Source organism: Gymnoscopelus braueri, assembly GCF_963280865.1.
Source record: "Gymnoscopelus braueri genome assembly, chromosome: 11".
NCBI classification, from domain to species: domain Eukaryota; kingdom Metazoa; phylum Chordata; class Actinopteri; order Myctophiformes; family Myctophidae; genus Gymnoscopelus; species Gymnoscopelus braueri.
In genome coordinates this window covers 17,868,840-17,884,436 of record NC_137613.1, presented here as the reverse complement: position 1 = coordinate 17,884,436, position 15,597 = coordinate 17,868,840, and the positions used below count along the sequence as shown (strand labels likewise).

Here is a 15,597-nt window from a genome sequence, read left to right as displayed (position 1 = left end):
ACAAAGTTTGCAATGGACAACAATTGTTGTATCTTTGAATGAACTTAAAATAATGACAATACTTCCCAAGTGTTGTTGAAAGTATGCATGGCTTCGTTTTTGAACCAACACACGGAGGAAACCGGGACCTCCGCCAGACGTCAGACCTGTACGTATCTAAAATAACTTTGCGTGATGGCGCATGCTTAAAAATAACAAATCTATGAGCTAAGATCCTGTACCTTCGCAAAGTGTTCCTTCTACTCTGCCGTTTAAATGGGCTGCTCCACGGAGCTACAGCTGTCTGGACACAGACACACGGCCGCGCCGGCTCATAGAAAATACAACCAATAGAACAAAGACAGAATGCTTTTATCTCGGTCAGAAACAAAAACAAACCCTGTTCATTGTAACACAGTGCTACTTGGATCAGTAATATGTAAAAATATTACTGTTTTGGCAGCTGTAATAAGTTAACCCACTCATTACTGGGTAAAGTAATAATATAGTAATATATTAGTAGGTAACGTGTTACTGCCCAACACTGCTCATAGGTCAAGTATTCATTTTATAGTGATATATTTGATATGATATATGTGATATATATATATAAAAAACATTTATTTATACATCACCATTTCCATTTGGCCAAAGGAGACATAGAATGAACAAGTGCTAACAAGTACAGGCAATGCCAACTGGATTTTTCATATTGTGGGGCTTCGCCACTGAATTTCGATTCGTGCAGCTTCAATCATGAATAGCTAGCCTACAGTAGTAACTTACTATCAATAGTGAAAGACTGGACAGGAAGGCCACAGCGTTACTAGACGCGATGTCTTGTTAAATTAAAACGCCACGTTTATATAGTAATTTTCCACAACTTTGAGCATGCTGCCCCAGTGCTCTGAAGAACTGGTGACCACTACAAAGACTCATAAATAGCGTTGTGAGCTTGTAGATCAGCTCTTCGGCACACAATGGCGTTGTGCGACAAAGTAATTAATCAGTAGTAACAGATCTTTCATAACCTAACTGGTGTAACACACAGCACTGATCCTTAAATATTAACAAAACCAAAAACATTTTAGTTCAACTGGCCTCAAGATGGTGCTATTAATCCATTAAGATCAGGAAATGAGCGAAATGATGGAGTTGTTAACCAAATTGACCCTTAAAGATCTTTAACTGTGTAAAATGAAACCAAATGGACCCTTACAGATCCATTTGGTTTAATTTTACGCTCTCAAGAGTTAAATTATTGTTAAACATCTGCATTACTTGATTTACAAGAAGTCTAAAGAATTACAGAATGTAAAATATTACAATAATATATATGGCACGAAATAATGGCACAACATATTCTAAGTCTTATTGGGTCTGAGAGTCTAAATCTCATCAAATGGTGGTCTGTGGCTCAAATGCCTAATAAATAATGGACCTTGATATGAAAAGGGTTGAGAACCACTGCATTAGGGCAGTGGTTCTCAACCTTTTCGGGCCACAACCCCCCAAAATAATCACATTTGAAGTCATTAAATTGTCACTTTACGGTCATCTGGGGAACCACCCCAAAAATCAACCTGGGGGTCCCAACCCACAGGTCCTGAGGCCCATTCGAAAAAAAAGCCATCTAAATCCTGACCTAAGTTTTCTGAAAAACTTCATTTATTCAAAAATTACAAAAAATGGTTGTTGCTATATTCTGTACATAGCAACAAAACCCCCAGAAGGGGTTCCTGTCCTGAAAGGTATAGTTACAAATAGGGGTTCCCGCCCTAAATGGAAAGCATCTGTCACTTTAGATTTTAACCACTTTACCCATTATCTTATACTTTGGCTATTCAAAAATAGCAGATCTGCAAGCTGTATATCTGAATTTCTTTTGTAAAATCATTCTGCAAATCTTTGAATATATGTCTTTTCAAGTGAACATTTGTAACTCAAATCTTTGCTTCAGGGAATTCTACAAATGCCTTCTAAATCCTAACTGGCCATCAGGCTGCTGCAGAACCTATATGTGGTGAGCGTATTAACCACTAGGCGATCGGCGCCCCGGTCTCTCGCTTTTCTCTCCCACACACGGACGGACGCACACTTGATGACTGAAAATTGCAGATCTACAAGCTCGTAGTGCGGCACTTGTTGCCGCGCGATGAGCTTGTATATCTGCTATTTTTTGAATAGCCAAAAGAATATCTTGATGCATTCTCGGATTGAATGGGTTAAGAGGTAACCTCTCATTGAAGCTAAACAGGGCTTGTTTTTCCCTATCAGTGCAGACTGCTGCGACCTCATTCCCAGATACGCCGGTAACCCAATTTATCAACAAATTATTTTTAATTCATCCACGTCGCTCTGGAAAGCATGACGACTCACAAGTTCATGACATGCGGTAATGGAGATAAGTCTTGTGCTTTTTGTTTTTCCAAATCGCACCAAATCCTTATCCTACAATCAAAAAAATCTGTTTATTACCAACATTCTACTGTCGGCACAGAACAGGGTGTTAAGTGCAAGGAGAACCGTTTGGACTATTTAGTCTCTGTCGGGTGGAAACCTCATATGTCCAAAACTGTTACTTTTCAGGATTCAAATACACCGTGGCGCTGTAATATGATCAAGTAGGGCGTTAATTTACAAAGTTAGAATATGGAGACAGGAGGTTTCTGCCCGACAGCGACGATTTGCTGAGCCAGGGAAAGGTTGTTCACTCTCCCAAGTCCCCACCCAGACCTTCCGAACCAGTCCAGGGATCTAAACCAGACCTCTACACCCCCTACACACACACACACACACACACACACATACTGTACACACAGACCAGAGCAGTATAATGGTGTGCTTCAGTGTTGACGTCTTTTTGCATACCAACCCATTAGTTACCTCCACCCTGGGTTCCCACTGCAGATTTCCAATGGACTTTTACAATTTGTGAACCACACAGGGAAATAATATACATCTTTAAACCTTAAAAAACAAACAAATCTCTATTCCTTAACCCATTTAGACCTGATGTAACCTATACGTCTTTTTACCTTTCAAAGCGGGACCACATCCGTGTCACATTAGTTGGCTCCATATATAGCAACATTCATGTTTTTTATAATTTTTTCATATAATAAACTTAGGTTAGGATTTAGACGGCGTTTTTATAATTGGCCTCAGGTCTAAATGAGTTTGTGATTAACGGGTGTAATTTATGTCGCAACATGAAAACTCTATCAGGAAAGTGGAAACCCATTGCGAACTCACTTCCACATTTTAGGACTACAAACTGTAATGCTGCGTTCACACTGGCAGCGACAAAGTGACAGACTACATGCAAGTCATTTTCAATGGAAGCCATCGACATGAAGCTACAAACTGACACCTGGCAGTTGTCGCTGCGTGACAAGCTACCAAAAAAGAAAGGTTTAAGTGGCATCAGCTTTTCGAATATTTTTTTATTGATAGTATAGTGGAGATTTGACAGGAAACGGGGGGAAAGAGTCGGGGAGTGAACGTCCGTCGAACCCGGGACTCACCATCAGGCTGCTGCAGAGCTTATATGTGGTGAGCGTATTAACCACTAGGGCATCGGCGCCCCGGTCTCTCGCTTTTCTCTCCCACGCACGGACGCACACTTGATGACGCCAACAAGGGTGTTTAGCAAATCTGCAACAGGCGACACAGCGACAGTGTAGCTGACCACGCTTGGAAGTTTAGTAGCTTTTGGCGCCGTTAGTGTGAACGCAGCATGACACTCCACTATTAGTCCAGTGGCTTAATGCAATTTTTTTAACATTACCGTTACGAAGTGGGAAAAAGCGCCAAATGCTCTTTTAGGACCTACTGATGGATTCTAGCCTAGTCTGAAAAGTTATAAGCCAAAAAGTGAATCGGCCTGTTTTTTAATTCGATTTTTTTAGATCAGTTTTTTTTGTTTTGGCTCCTAGGCTAGAATCCATCAGTCATAAAGAAGTTCCATGAAAAAGTTGGCGCTTTTATCCGCTTTGCAACGGTAATTTTGCTAAGCCACCTGACTACATTCCACTGTCCACACAACCAAACATTGTCAGTATACTTACGTCAACCAGGTTAATTGATGAGATTTTTCAGCACGAATGTCACAATAGAAAACTAAAGCAGTATCCACGTGTGAAGAAAATAAAAGTAGAGATGTGCGTAGTACCTTTTTGGACTTCAAACATTCCAAAGGAAACTATGACTATGTATGTATTTGTTTTTGTGTGTGCATTTGCTTTGTTGTGTGTGTGTGTGTGTGTAGTGACGTATTTACCTGTCAAATATGGCCCCAACCTCAGCATTGTGCGCACTGTCCCTGTGTATCCAATCACAAGGCATTATTAAAATGTCATTACACAGTTGTACACAGTGTTATCACATTGGACCTTCCACTGTCTCTGCTGTCATTTGTCTTTTCAGTTTATTGCCCCTGATGAGCTTGGGCAAAATAGTAGGTCATTGTCCAGAGACAGGGTAAAATCCTGAGTGTTAATTTAACTCTTAAAGTGGAAAAAAGGCAAATGTTTACACTGTTAAGAGTTAAATTAACACTACGAATTTTACAGTCCAATGGTGTGGTTGAGAGACCCTATCTCTGTTGCTGATCTCTCACCGAAGACTGTCTACCAACTAAGTCTGTCTCAAAGACAGAAATAAGGGGAGTGGACTGAATTAATTATCATTAAAAACAAGCAAACAAAAGTAGATTGAAAATACCTCAGGCAGGGCCAGTTTGGATTCGAAAGATAAAGATTTGATTGAATTAAACTAATTTCCCCATTTAGTTAAAGGGAAACTTCTGTTATTTCCTGTGAATCCTCTTATCCTATTGTGACAAAACACTTCAGACTACGCTCTATGGGACGAGGGCTGCTCGCTGTAGAAGAATCACCTCCAGCCTCTGTGTAAAACTCCTCAAAATGCCTCCTAATAGAATCATAAACATAAGCAAAGTTCCACCTTTAAACTTTATACATATGAACAAACGATTGGCTTAAAATCTTACAAACTACTTCGCAACGCGTTCCGAGCACAAGAACTCTTCCTCAGGCAGCAGTGGTACGCCTGAGGAGGAGTTCTTGTACTCGGAAAACAACGCGTTGTAAGATTTTTGGCCAAAAGTTTGTTCGTTTGCCTAAACAATTTCTTTTGTAAATTATCGCTGTTTTAAGTCATTAAAACTATAACTTTTGCATTGTACAGTGGTCTCCCTCCTCAATTGTTTTTGCATTGGATTTTTGCCTCCTTGGGAACCCTAGGACTCTCCACTTTTTGGTGAGAAACTTTATACTAGGGATGGGACTATAATCGTTATCGCTTATCGTTATAAAAAACACTCACAATAACCGTATCACAGAGATTTAAATTTATCGTGAAATTGTTCTCCATCATACACTAGGATGAATTAGCTATTGTTGAGCTGCAAATTCAGTACGACTTAAACCATCTATACTTTATAAAATGGACCTGTAAAGAGCGCATTTGGTGCACTCTTATTTCACTCTAAACAAATCGATTCGCCAAAATAGCTGATCTACAAGTTTACAACACGTTGTGAGCTTGTAGATCGTCTATTTTTGAAGAAACGTTCCCCCCAGAAAAGGGATGCCGGGGGTTCAAGTGGTTAACAAAAGTGGCGTTTTAAGCATACTTTGATTATCGCGATAATATCATTATCGCAATAACTTAAGACACAATAATCGTGACATGTAATTTTCATATCGTCCCATCCGTACTTTATACATTACAAACACATCTTATATATTGTTATACAGTGCAGATCTGCTTCAAGGGCGTCTAGGCGTGAAGTGCTTGTGAGACATTATTCAGTCCTGTAGTGAAATGTATGGAAAACTCAGCAGGGAAGGGGTTATGTTAAAAAAAACAAGCCAATTCTGCGACAGCAGGAAAAGCAAGAAGCACATCACGCGCAAATTTGTCACGGATATCCAACTAGATTAATGAAAGCCGTGTGATTAGAGAAAAGGCAGTGACACTAAATGTTAATGTCAGATCTGCATAGTGGGGAAAAGGGAAAAACTAATTATCAACCGAAAACAAAATCAAGTGGGATTTCCCAGGCTGCTGTCATTCTGAAACAAAAGTCTGCTTCTACAGAAAGGCAAAAGGTTTGAGTAGGAAAATCAGGTAGCCCAGATAGCTTCTTTTCACCCTGCTCCGAGTTGTTTTTGCTTTTCTAAATAAAATTAATAATAATAGTAATAATAATAATTAAGCCATTGTGTAACAATGTAATTACAGTGTAATTAACAGTGCATTGACACTTTGTGTTGAGGTTGGGGGGGTCTGAGGTTCAAAGTTGACGGTTTCTGCGACGCTATATTCACGGCATGCTCTGTTCCAACACAGGAAAAAGATTACAAGTTGGTGAACGTCTTTGTGCGTTTTCACGTCTTTCGGAATAAGAGTAGGTAGGACGCCTGGTACTACATGTATGTTGTTGCACGTGTACTGTACAGTACGTGTGCAAGTTGCTTCAGTTCCATCGTAGGTCGACTTGCGTAGTGTGTGCATGTGATTGTGGGTGTGTTTGACAGTTTGTATGCATCAGAGTATGTTTTTGTATTTGTGTGTGTGTGTGTGTGTGTGTGTGTGTGTGTGTGTGTGTGTGTGTGTGTGTGTGTGTGTGTGTGTGTGTGTGTGTGTGTGTGTGTGTGTTTGTGTGCGCGTGCACGCACGCATATCTCTACAAGGTAAGCATTAGTCACCAGCCTCCTGGCATGCAATGTCACCTTCCAGCAGTATCTAAAGCAGTAACAGTCACAGCCAATCAGAGCCCACCAAGAACACAGCTGCAGCCAACCAGAGGTGAGAACACAGCACTGAATACTTAGCGGTTCACTAGAGCGACTACCAACCAAATACTCAGTGACTTTCAACCACTGAGTTTGAGTGCTGGGCAATATATGCTGTTCTGGTAGATATTTACAAATCAATATTGACATATTCAATAACAAGATTATTGAGAAATGTTATATATCTTACAACAAAGATTGATGAATTAGATGACGTCCTCAGCGGTCTATGGTGTCCTTTTTCACTATTAAAAAGATAATTGGGGGCTTTCCTGCCTTTATTTATAATACACAGTGGAGATTGACAGGAAACGGATAGAGAGAGACGGGGTGCGACACGCAGCAAAGGTAGTCGGGATCGGGATTCGAACCCACGACAAGCTGTCATTTGAGCCTATATGTGGTATGCGCCTGGACCGCTAGGCCAGCGGGCGCCCCAATCCTTTCTCATTTTCAACGTAACCCTGTGTACTAACTTCAGTGTGGCTCCTGGCTGGATTTAAACTAGGGTTTAGGATCCAGAACCAGGAGGAATCGGGGGAACCGGGTTCAACATTGAGGAACCGGAATCGGTTCCATCACATTTGGAACAGTTTCTGGAGCCGGTTTTTAAATCACACTGTCAGAGCTGGTATGTGGACTTCACTTCTGCTATACGATTACAATACTGGTGGTTTTCTAAGAGTTACAGACCTGTAAGGGTCCATTTGGAACCCCCTATAGGAGGGAATTGTCAAGGAACCAGAATCGTTAAAATCCTAAATGATCCCAACACCTGGATTTAACATGGCGTTACATCATGGAAAGTTCATAGATAGAAAGGCATAATATCAAGATATGTTACATTATATAGCATCGTTTGGTGCATAAATAAGATATCACTTGTTGCATAAATAAGATATCGCCCAGCACTACTAAACAAAAATACATAATTTCTATAATTCATCATATATTCATGGCAGATTGTAAGCGTCCCCTAGGCAGGATAGCCAACTCCACCGACACAAAGTTAAAGTTTGTCAGAAATAGATGAAGAATTCCATTCCAAAACAAGATATTCAACATTTGGAACACCTCAAACTGAAACGTGGTGTTTCTGGTGCTTTTTAACCACTTAAAACACTATATCGTTACTGTCGGGCAGAAACCTCTCCATTTCCATTGTGTTTTTGCGTCAACTTGATCATACTACAGCGTCACACAAAAGCATCAAAAGTAGCAGATCCACAAGCTCGAAACGCGGCCCGAAGCGACACGTTTTGAGCTTGTAGATCTGCAACTTTTGCTACTTTTGAATTTGAATCCTGAAAAATAACGGTCTTGGACATGGTTTCCACCCGACAGTGACGATATACTTCATTGACTGGTCCCCCAAGGCTCTATACTTGGCCTCTTCCTTTTTTTTATATGTCTCTACACCACATCTCTTCGCCGAAAATAGACTATCTACAAGCTCACAACGTGTCGCAAGCTTCTAGATCAGCTGTAGAGACGCTAAGGTTTATGTGGTTAAAGGATGGTGGATCAATGCAGTTGGTTGACAAAGTGATAAAACCATCCAATAGATGACCATGAACTTCAATGGAAAGACCTCTTCAGCATTTAGAATGGAACTCTTCGTACTCAGCTTGTGCACATTTCATTTGGATACATTGTGTGTGTGTGTGTGTGTGTGTGTGTGTGTGTGTGTGTGTGTGTGTGTGTGTGTGTGTGTGTGTGTGTGTGTGTGTGTGTGTGTGTGTGTGTGTGTATGTATATATCTGATAGCTTAAGTCTGTATTTGTTTGCGTGCAAGTCTGGTATCCGTGTATGTATCTGACTGCATGTATACTGTATGTGTGTGTAAAGTGTAAGTGCGTGTTGTGTGTGTGTGTGTGTGCGTGCGCGCGTGTTACCTGTCGAAAATGGCGCCAACCCCTGCGCTGTGGGCACTGTTCCTGTGGACATGGAGACCCGTGGCCAGCAGGATGCCATCTTTGACCGAGATGGAGCGATGCGAGAACGACGCGATCAGGAGCTCATTCCAGCCTGGTGGCACACACACAAATCAATTTCAAAAGCAGTAGTTCAACCAAAAAATTACTTATTTTCAGTCAATTACACAACCGATGAAGCCTTGAATTTGTGGAGATTTTTTTTAGTTTTTGTCGCATTGCTGATAATTTGGTGACCGGGTCATCATTGGGAGACTCTTTCAGTCTTTCAGGGTGAACTACTCCTTTAATCCCACACATATTTAATCCAGAGTCTAGGGCTGTCACGAGGTCGAAAATCTTACATGGCGATTAATTGTGACACAAATAATTGCTATTTAATTGTGTTTTTTGTTGCTGAACGCTGGAACATTATGAATAGAAATTACACTTCAAGTTGCTGTGACCTAAATATACAAAGAAATAGCTGACATATTTAATAACTTCATACTTAAAAAAAAAACGTAGTGGAAATAGTTTTCACAGTTTTAGATTTTTTTTATTTATAAATATATGAAATGTTTTCAGCATGGAAACGATCATGATGAGATAATTGCGATTATCTCAAATAATTGCGATTAGGCGATTATGTAATAATTGTGACAAGCCTGATCCCGAGACGCGGCCAATACCTGACGCCGCTCTCGGTGACTGAGCGTTTGATTGGTTGGCAAAAATAATTTGACGTGGAGACTAGATTAGGTGATACTAGGAATCGTACCAGCACGCAGCAGGATGACCTGGTCGTCGAGGGCCAGTTCAGAGAAGTGGGGGATCCTCTTGGCCCATTCCACCAGGGTGAACAGCTGTTTGTCCGCTGCCTGGCAGATGTTGGTGACGGGGTCGTTGGGGCTGGGCTACACAAAGGAACACAAGCCAGAGAGGCTCAACTCCACACTCATTTTTCAATATCAGCGAGACAACATCTGGATAGATTACTTGAACAAAAAAAAAAAAAAAAAAAAAAAAGTCTTCGCTTTCACGTAATGTCCAATTCAGGAGAACAAGAAAAAACGCTAGCGGCGAGTGCTTGTGCATGTTAACTCTTTCAGTGCCAATGAAATAAAAAAACTGTGCCAACTTTTTTCTTATTTTTTTCAAAGTAAAGAAAAAGTGCTTAGGAAGCGAGATACAGCCTTTTTCAGTTATAGGTTAAACAAAGAGTGGATGGAGCTGCAAATCTTCAGATAATGATATCTTGGGTTCTGAACACTTTTTCTTTCTTTTTTTTACTCTGGATTTCTCGTTCTGGCACTGAGGGTATAACCCTAAAACTCGGGATAACTCGGGGCTTGGCACTGAGAGAGTTAAGATGCCAACGTGAAAATCAGTCTAGGCTCTCAAAGTGCGGTCCAGGGACACTCAGGGTTCCCATGAGGGGGTTCCAAATGGACCCTTACATTTGTGTACAAATGGATCCCCCTCACCAAACAAAAACTACAAAAACAGCCTAGGACAGTGGTTCTCACAATGGGGTCCTAGGACCCTCAGGGTTCCTTGGCGGCGTTTCCAAAACGACCCATATGGGTTTGTAACTCCAGAGTTATGGGGGTCCTAGAAATTAAAAAAGGTCTGAGAACCACTGGCCTAGGATTTCATGCACCTTCAATTAGCCTCTAAGTCCATGGATAGACCTCTCTGGAGACAAGACTCCTGCTACTCACAGAGTTGCCCCCGGACGTGCCATCGGCGTGCAGCTCAGTCTTCTGCTCCACCGCCATCTCCGCCTCCAGGATCTTCTCTACCGGCATCTCCTCGTTCACCGCGCTGGTCGACTCCACCTCCGCCTCCCGCTCCTTGTTCCTCTGGCGCTCCTCCTGCACAGCTGCAGAGGGGTGGCGGACAGGAGGACAAGGACAGAGATGGAGGAACAGGGAGGAGAGATAGGAGTAGAAAAAAGAAGGTTGGACCCCGCGGAAGTAGGGAGGATTGGAAATGGTGTGAAGAAGGAATACAGGAGGTGGCGGGTGGGGGTGCGGAAGGAGAAAAAGTTGCGATTGAGTGAAAGTTGGATAAATGAGAAGCACGAGAAACAATGAATGAAGGGATGAGAAGGAAAATTGCAGGGATGGGGAAAAAGTATGAAGCGGGCAGAAAAGACGATGGAGGAAACGGGGGGGAAAAGGATGCACAGCGGACAGAGAGAGAGAGGACAGAAGGATAAGGAGCAGAACAAAGGGACGGGAGGAAAGAAGAGAACAAGCGAGATACACACAAATATGTACATTTCCTGGTTAGTTCACACACCTCTCACACCACCTTGGACTTACTTTCATTCATTCATTCAGCACCCAGTGGACCAAGATAAACATGCTAGGAGTTATACTGCATATTGTCGTCCATCATATTACGGTAGTGTTATGAAATGTCCATACATGTGGATTATTTTTTGGGGCAAAACTTCGGGTGTGGGTCCGTTACGCAGGGTTTGGCTTGGAAACGATGAGACGACATTTGAAAACTAGTTCCTGCTCATTCAATTTGGCAAAAAAAAGGTGCACTCATCCCTCTGGTATGCAAGTTATGCTTTGTAGCGCATTGTGTCGCTCGTTGGAAATGGCCGAGCTACAAGCTCACAATGCGTCATGTTGCAATGTGTCGTGAGCTTGTAGATCGACCATGTTCATGTTATAAATCAGGTCTTACATAAATACATACACACAGACGCACGCACACACATACACACCCTGCTCCTTACATCTCTGCCGCTCATCCTGGACCACTACAGAAGGAGATAGAGAGAGGGGGAGAGGGAGAACGAGAGGAAACAAAAAACAAAAGAGGGAGAGAAGGGGAGAGGGGGATTAGTGTTTACAAGGCTTACCCCACCCCTCCCCGCTCTTCTCCCAACGCTGGCCTGCCCCCTCGCCCTCCCTCGCTCCATCCCTCTCTCTCCCTTTCCAACCCTCCTTTCCTACACTCCTCTACATTCCTATTTTACTGCTTCACTACTTGACTTCCTTCCCTTCCTCTCATCTCTTATTCCATTTTTCTTCATCGCACCATTCATCTCCTCCTCCCTTGCTCCTTAAATAAAGTTTAACAACACGATTTAACAACTTAAACCCCAAGGTTGACTTTTGTAACCCTGTTCTCTGATGTTTTATACTTCGTTGTACGACAGTGTCATTGGTTCAAGAACCATGAGGCAAGAATAGCTGATCTACAGTACAAGCTCAACATGTATGACAGCTTGTAGATATATTTTTTTCGCTGTTACTGAAAATGTTTACCTATAATGACATGCCCATATTAGGGACGCTAGGGTTAAGTGGCTAACATTCCTCTCCTTTTCACTCTCTACGTCTGCTCTCTCTCCCTCTCCTTTCTATTTTTACTCATTCTAGCTGCCCCTTCAAGGTATGCAGTGTTACAATATAAAATCTGTAATAACATAACATAAAAGGTCACTTTACTGACAAATAGAATGCATTGGTGAATATATAGTTTCATTACAAGAATCACAGTCTGTTATCCTAGCAAAACAAGAAAAAACACTTTTTTCAGAATCATTAATAACCAACATTACTAAGTAGACATTAACGGATAATGTATAGTTTTATACTTCTAATGGGGAGGATAGCGATGACCTTATAAGTTATATGAATACTTTCCAAAGTGCATTGTTAATCCTGATTCATACGTAGTTGCAAGTTCACATTTACAAGTTTAATGCGTCTCAATGTGACATGTTGAGAGCTCGTAGATCGGCTATTTGCGCAACCAATTCAAGTCAGGCATTACAGTGCATTGCATGACTTACGTAGCGTGTGCTCATGCATGACGTGTAGCCCTCGCTGTCCCAGGATGTGACCCCCATGCACAAACGCCTCCCCTAGTCTATCTCCCTCTCAGCTGTCCTGTCCACTTACACTGGAGAAAATGATCAAACTGCCTGCCCACTGTTGAGTGAGTGAGAACAGGTGAGAGGGCGAGAGAAGCCGCCTCAATGGGTAATTGTTGGGTATATAGGAGTTGGGTGTTCCATTTCCTTTGTGGCTCGATGGATAGAATACTGCACCCCTCCATCTTCACATCATATCTCAATTTAAGAAAAACAAGTTACCTTTTCTCGCTGTCATTAATTTTGTTATGTACACAGTAGAGTTTGAGTGATGAAAGATTTATTACATCTTCTGGTGGGACATTGTATTGTGTCTCCCTTATTGCTGCTGGCCTGCAATGCACACTCACTGTGAAGTCACTCTGTGACTGAAGCCCGTACACCCAACGCCTAAAGTACTGGGTTACTCAATTGATTAGCTCACACACAGAGTCACAATGAAACAATAACAAACTTTGCGTAATAATGCTCCGATAAAAGCCTTGCTCTGAGCTCGTATGGAGAGGGGGCACCAAACACAATGAGGTTAACGGGGAGGGGCTTTGCTAAATCTTGCATCAAGATAATCTCAGCCTGAGAGATTTAAAATGGGATTAAGACAAAGATTAAGGCCCCCGTTTAGACAACAACGGATTTCCAGAGTGGAAATCTTTGAATACGCTCCGCCTCCCGGCTCCATGTTAATGGGCAATACGGGAGAAACGACAAAACGTGTGACATCATGGCTGACGTCGGCTCACGCCACATCCGCGATGTAAACAAACAGCCGGAAGTAGAAAGGGAGTGGTGTTCTACGCATGCGTGACTGGTCAGCATGATGTCACACGTCTGGCAGCGCGGCACTGCCACCTAGCCACCTGGCATGCACACTACAGCCGTTTCAATCACTGTTGCGTCACCGTGTAAACGCAGAATAAAAAGTGAGACCGCAACAGCACTTTGTCGTTTTCTATTCTAAAAAATCTCTATCTCATCTATCTGGCACTTGTCCCTAGGTGGTAAAGCAAGCCAAAACAACTGCTCAAAATGGATTTGTAAATGGAACTTGACTGATGTCAGATAAATGGATCAATGCAAGGATTCTTCCACTTCTCAGCCTCATGCTACAACAACAGTTGCTGTGGGGGCCATACAATAAACAATCCTGCTGCCCCCCCCATGTTGCTTCCTCAATTGCAGCACCAAACTGAAGAAATGCAGCAGTACTCTGGAGTCCCAGCTCATTTAGACATTTTCATCCTCTCGTGCTAAGCCTGATTTAGGGCATTGTCACACATACGCTTCTTTCATGAATAAGCACACCTTCAAGCAGAAGGGGGGGGCATTAATGATATCAGCTAGGTGTAGCAGGGCCTGGAGCCCTGATTCACGACTGGTCACCTGAAACCTGTGACGTACGGTAACCGGTTTCTGTGAATCGGGGTCTCACCTTCCCTCTTCATGCCCATTGCTAGGCATTTCTGATAACGGCAGTACTGGCAGCGGTTCCTTTGCCTCTTGTCGACAAGACAGTCCTTGGTGTCGCGGCAGGTATAGCTGAGGTCCTTACGAACAGTCCGCTTGAAGAAGCCTTTGCAACCCTCACAGCTGTACACGCCGTAGTGCTTACCTGGTGGAGGGGAGGAGAGGACATAAGTGAATTAAAAAATCTAATTATGTGGATCTCAGGTGCTTACCTGGTGGAGGGGAGGAGAGGACATAATAAGTGAATTAAAAAATCTAATTATGTGGATCTCAGGATCCACGCACATAGATACGGCGTGGCTCCAATGTGCTCTCGGACGTCATGTCATAGCCTGTGACGTCAGTCTTCTATGACAGTGTTTCTCAAACGTTTTAATGTCAAGGACCCCTAAATTGATGTTTGTAGGCGGACCCCCATCTGAAAATGTTTTGTGCCAGGGATCCCCAGAAGAAAAGATTTGTAAAAAAAATCTAAATGATTTATATTTTTCTAAATAGCAGTAGATATGCTATTTTTGAATAGCCAACGACTAAATGGATAGTGGTTAAAATGATTGTTATGCTATATTAACTCATTTTGCTGGGGAACCCCCCCGCCCAGGGCCCCTGGGGATCCCCGGACCCCACTTTGAGAACCACTGGTATAGAATGAAATATGCAAGACAAATAACTCCACATTTGGGCAAGGTTTAGGCAAGATCACAGCCTCGTTGACTGACTTCCATTATAACATTTAATTAGGAGCATGATACTGCATTCTGTTGAGTCAATAAAACAGTCTACATGGATTAAAGCAAAATAAAATATTATGACTGAAAAATGTTGAATGGCCAAGTCCTAATGTGCAATTTGTTAAAAGGAGCCCCCCACACTAGTGCCGTTTCCTGAACAATTAACACACTAGGCCTATGTAAAGAAATCACAGCTTGAGCCTTTGCTAGTTTGACCACTTCAAATGCTCACATCTTAAAATAATAACCGAAATCAGCCTTGCTGCGCAACATGCTTTCATAGAAGGCTTTTATGGAATCCAAATGACTGAAATTAGTCGTGGCGACTGAGAACTTCAATCCATGAGTCTAGTAAATTAAGGGACATATTTGAGATGTGCTCCCATTACTACTACATGATTATAGTTATGTACATTTCATTGTGTTGGCCTAGTATTCGCCACAGGACAATCCGAGGTGCGTATCTCAAGTTGTGGTTAATTAAATCCAAGAATCGCTCGGTAAACCAGGCAAAGTATTGCAGGGTCATCTATTTGTCCTCCAATGGAAAAAGCAGTGATTGTAATTGGGTTGTTAGGGTCACAGTGACCTACTTTTGGTATGCAGCACACAGGCTTCCCTAGATGTAACCATATACGTGTATCTACTGTACATTCGCTCATCCTAGGCCTTACGGTATACTGAACAAGATATGCTCCAGCCAAGACCGAAGACAGACAGAATGTGAAACATGCGTTCCCATGTAACTGAATAACAATTTAGGTCATCCTAGGCCTTATGGG

General features: G+C 42.3%; 1 protein-coding gene across 5 annotated transcripts in view; it reads right to left on the bottom strand.

Annotated features, from left to right (window-relative positions):
- Nucleotides 1–15,597, bottom strand: part of rxrba (retinoid x receptor, beta a) — a 36,144-nt gene that overhangs the window by 12,333 nt on the left and 8,214 nt on the right. For 2 of the 5 annotated variants that reach the window (XM_080442838.1, XM_080442839.1), the window contains exons 5-10: nt 14,050–14,229; nt 11,463–11,498; nt 10,441–10,601; nt 9,498–9,633; nt 8,699–8,831; nt 4,262–4,303 (exon numbers count right to left, since the gene is read on the bottom strand). In XM_080442838.1, coding sequence (XP_080298964.1) covers nt 4,262–4,303; nt 8,699–8,831; nt 9,498–9,633; nt 10,441–10,601; nt 11,463–11,498; nt 14,050–14,229 — 688 coding nt within the window. The remainder of the gene's footprint in view (nt 1–4,261; nt 4,304–8,698; nt 8,832–9,497; nt 9,634–10,440; nt 10,602–11,462; nt 11,499–14,049; nt 14,230–15,597) is intronic. The other 3 variants (XM_080442840.1, XM_080442841.1, XM_080442842.1) reach the window with 3 other exon arrangements.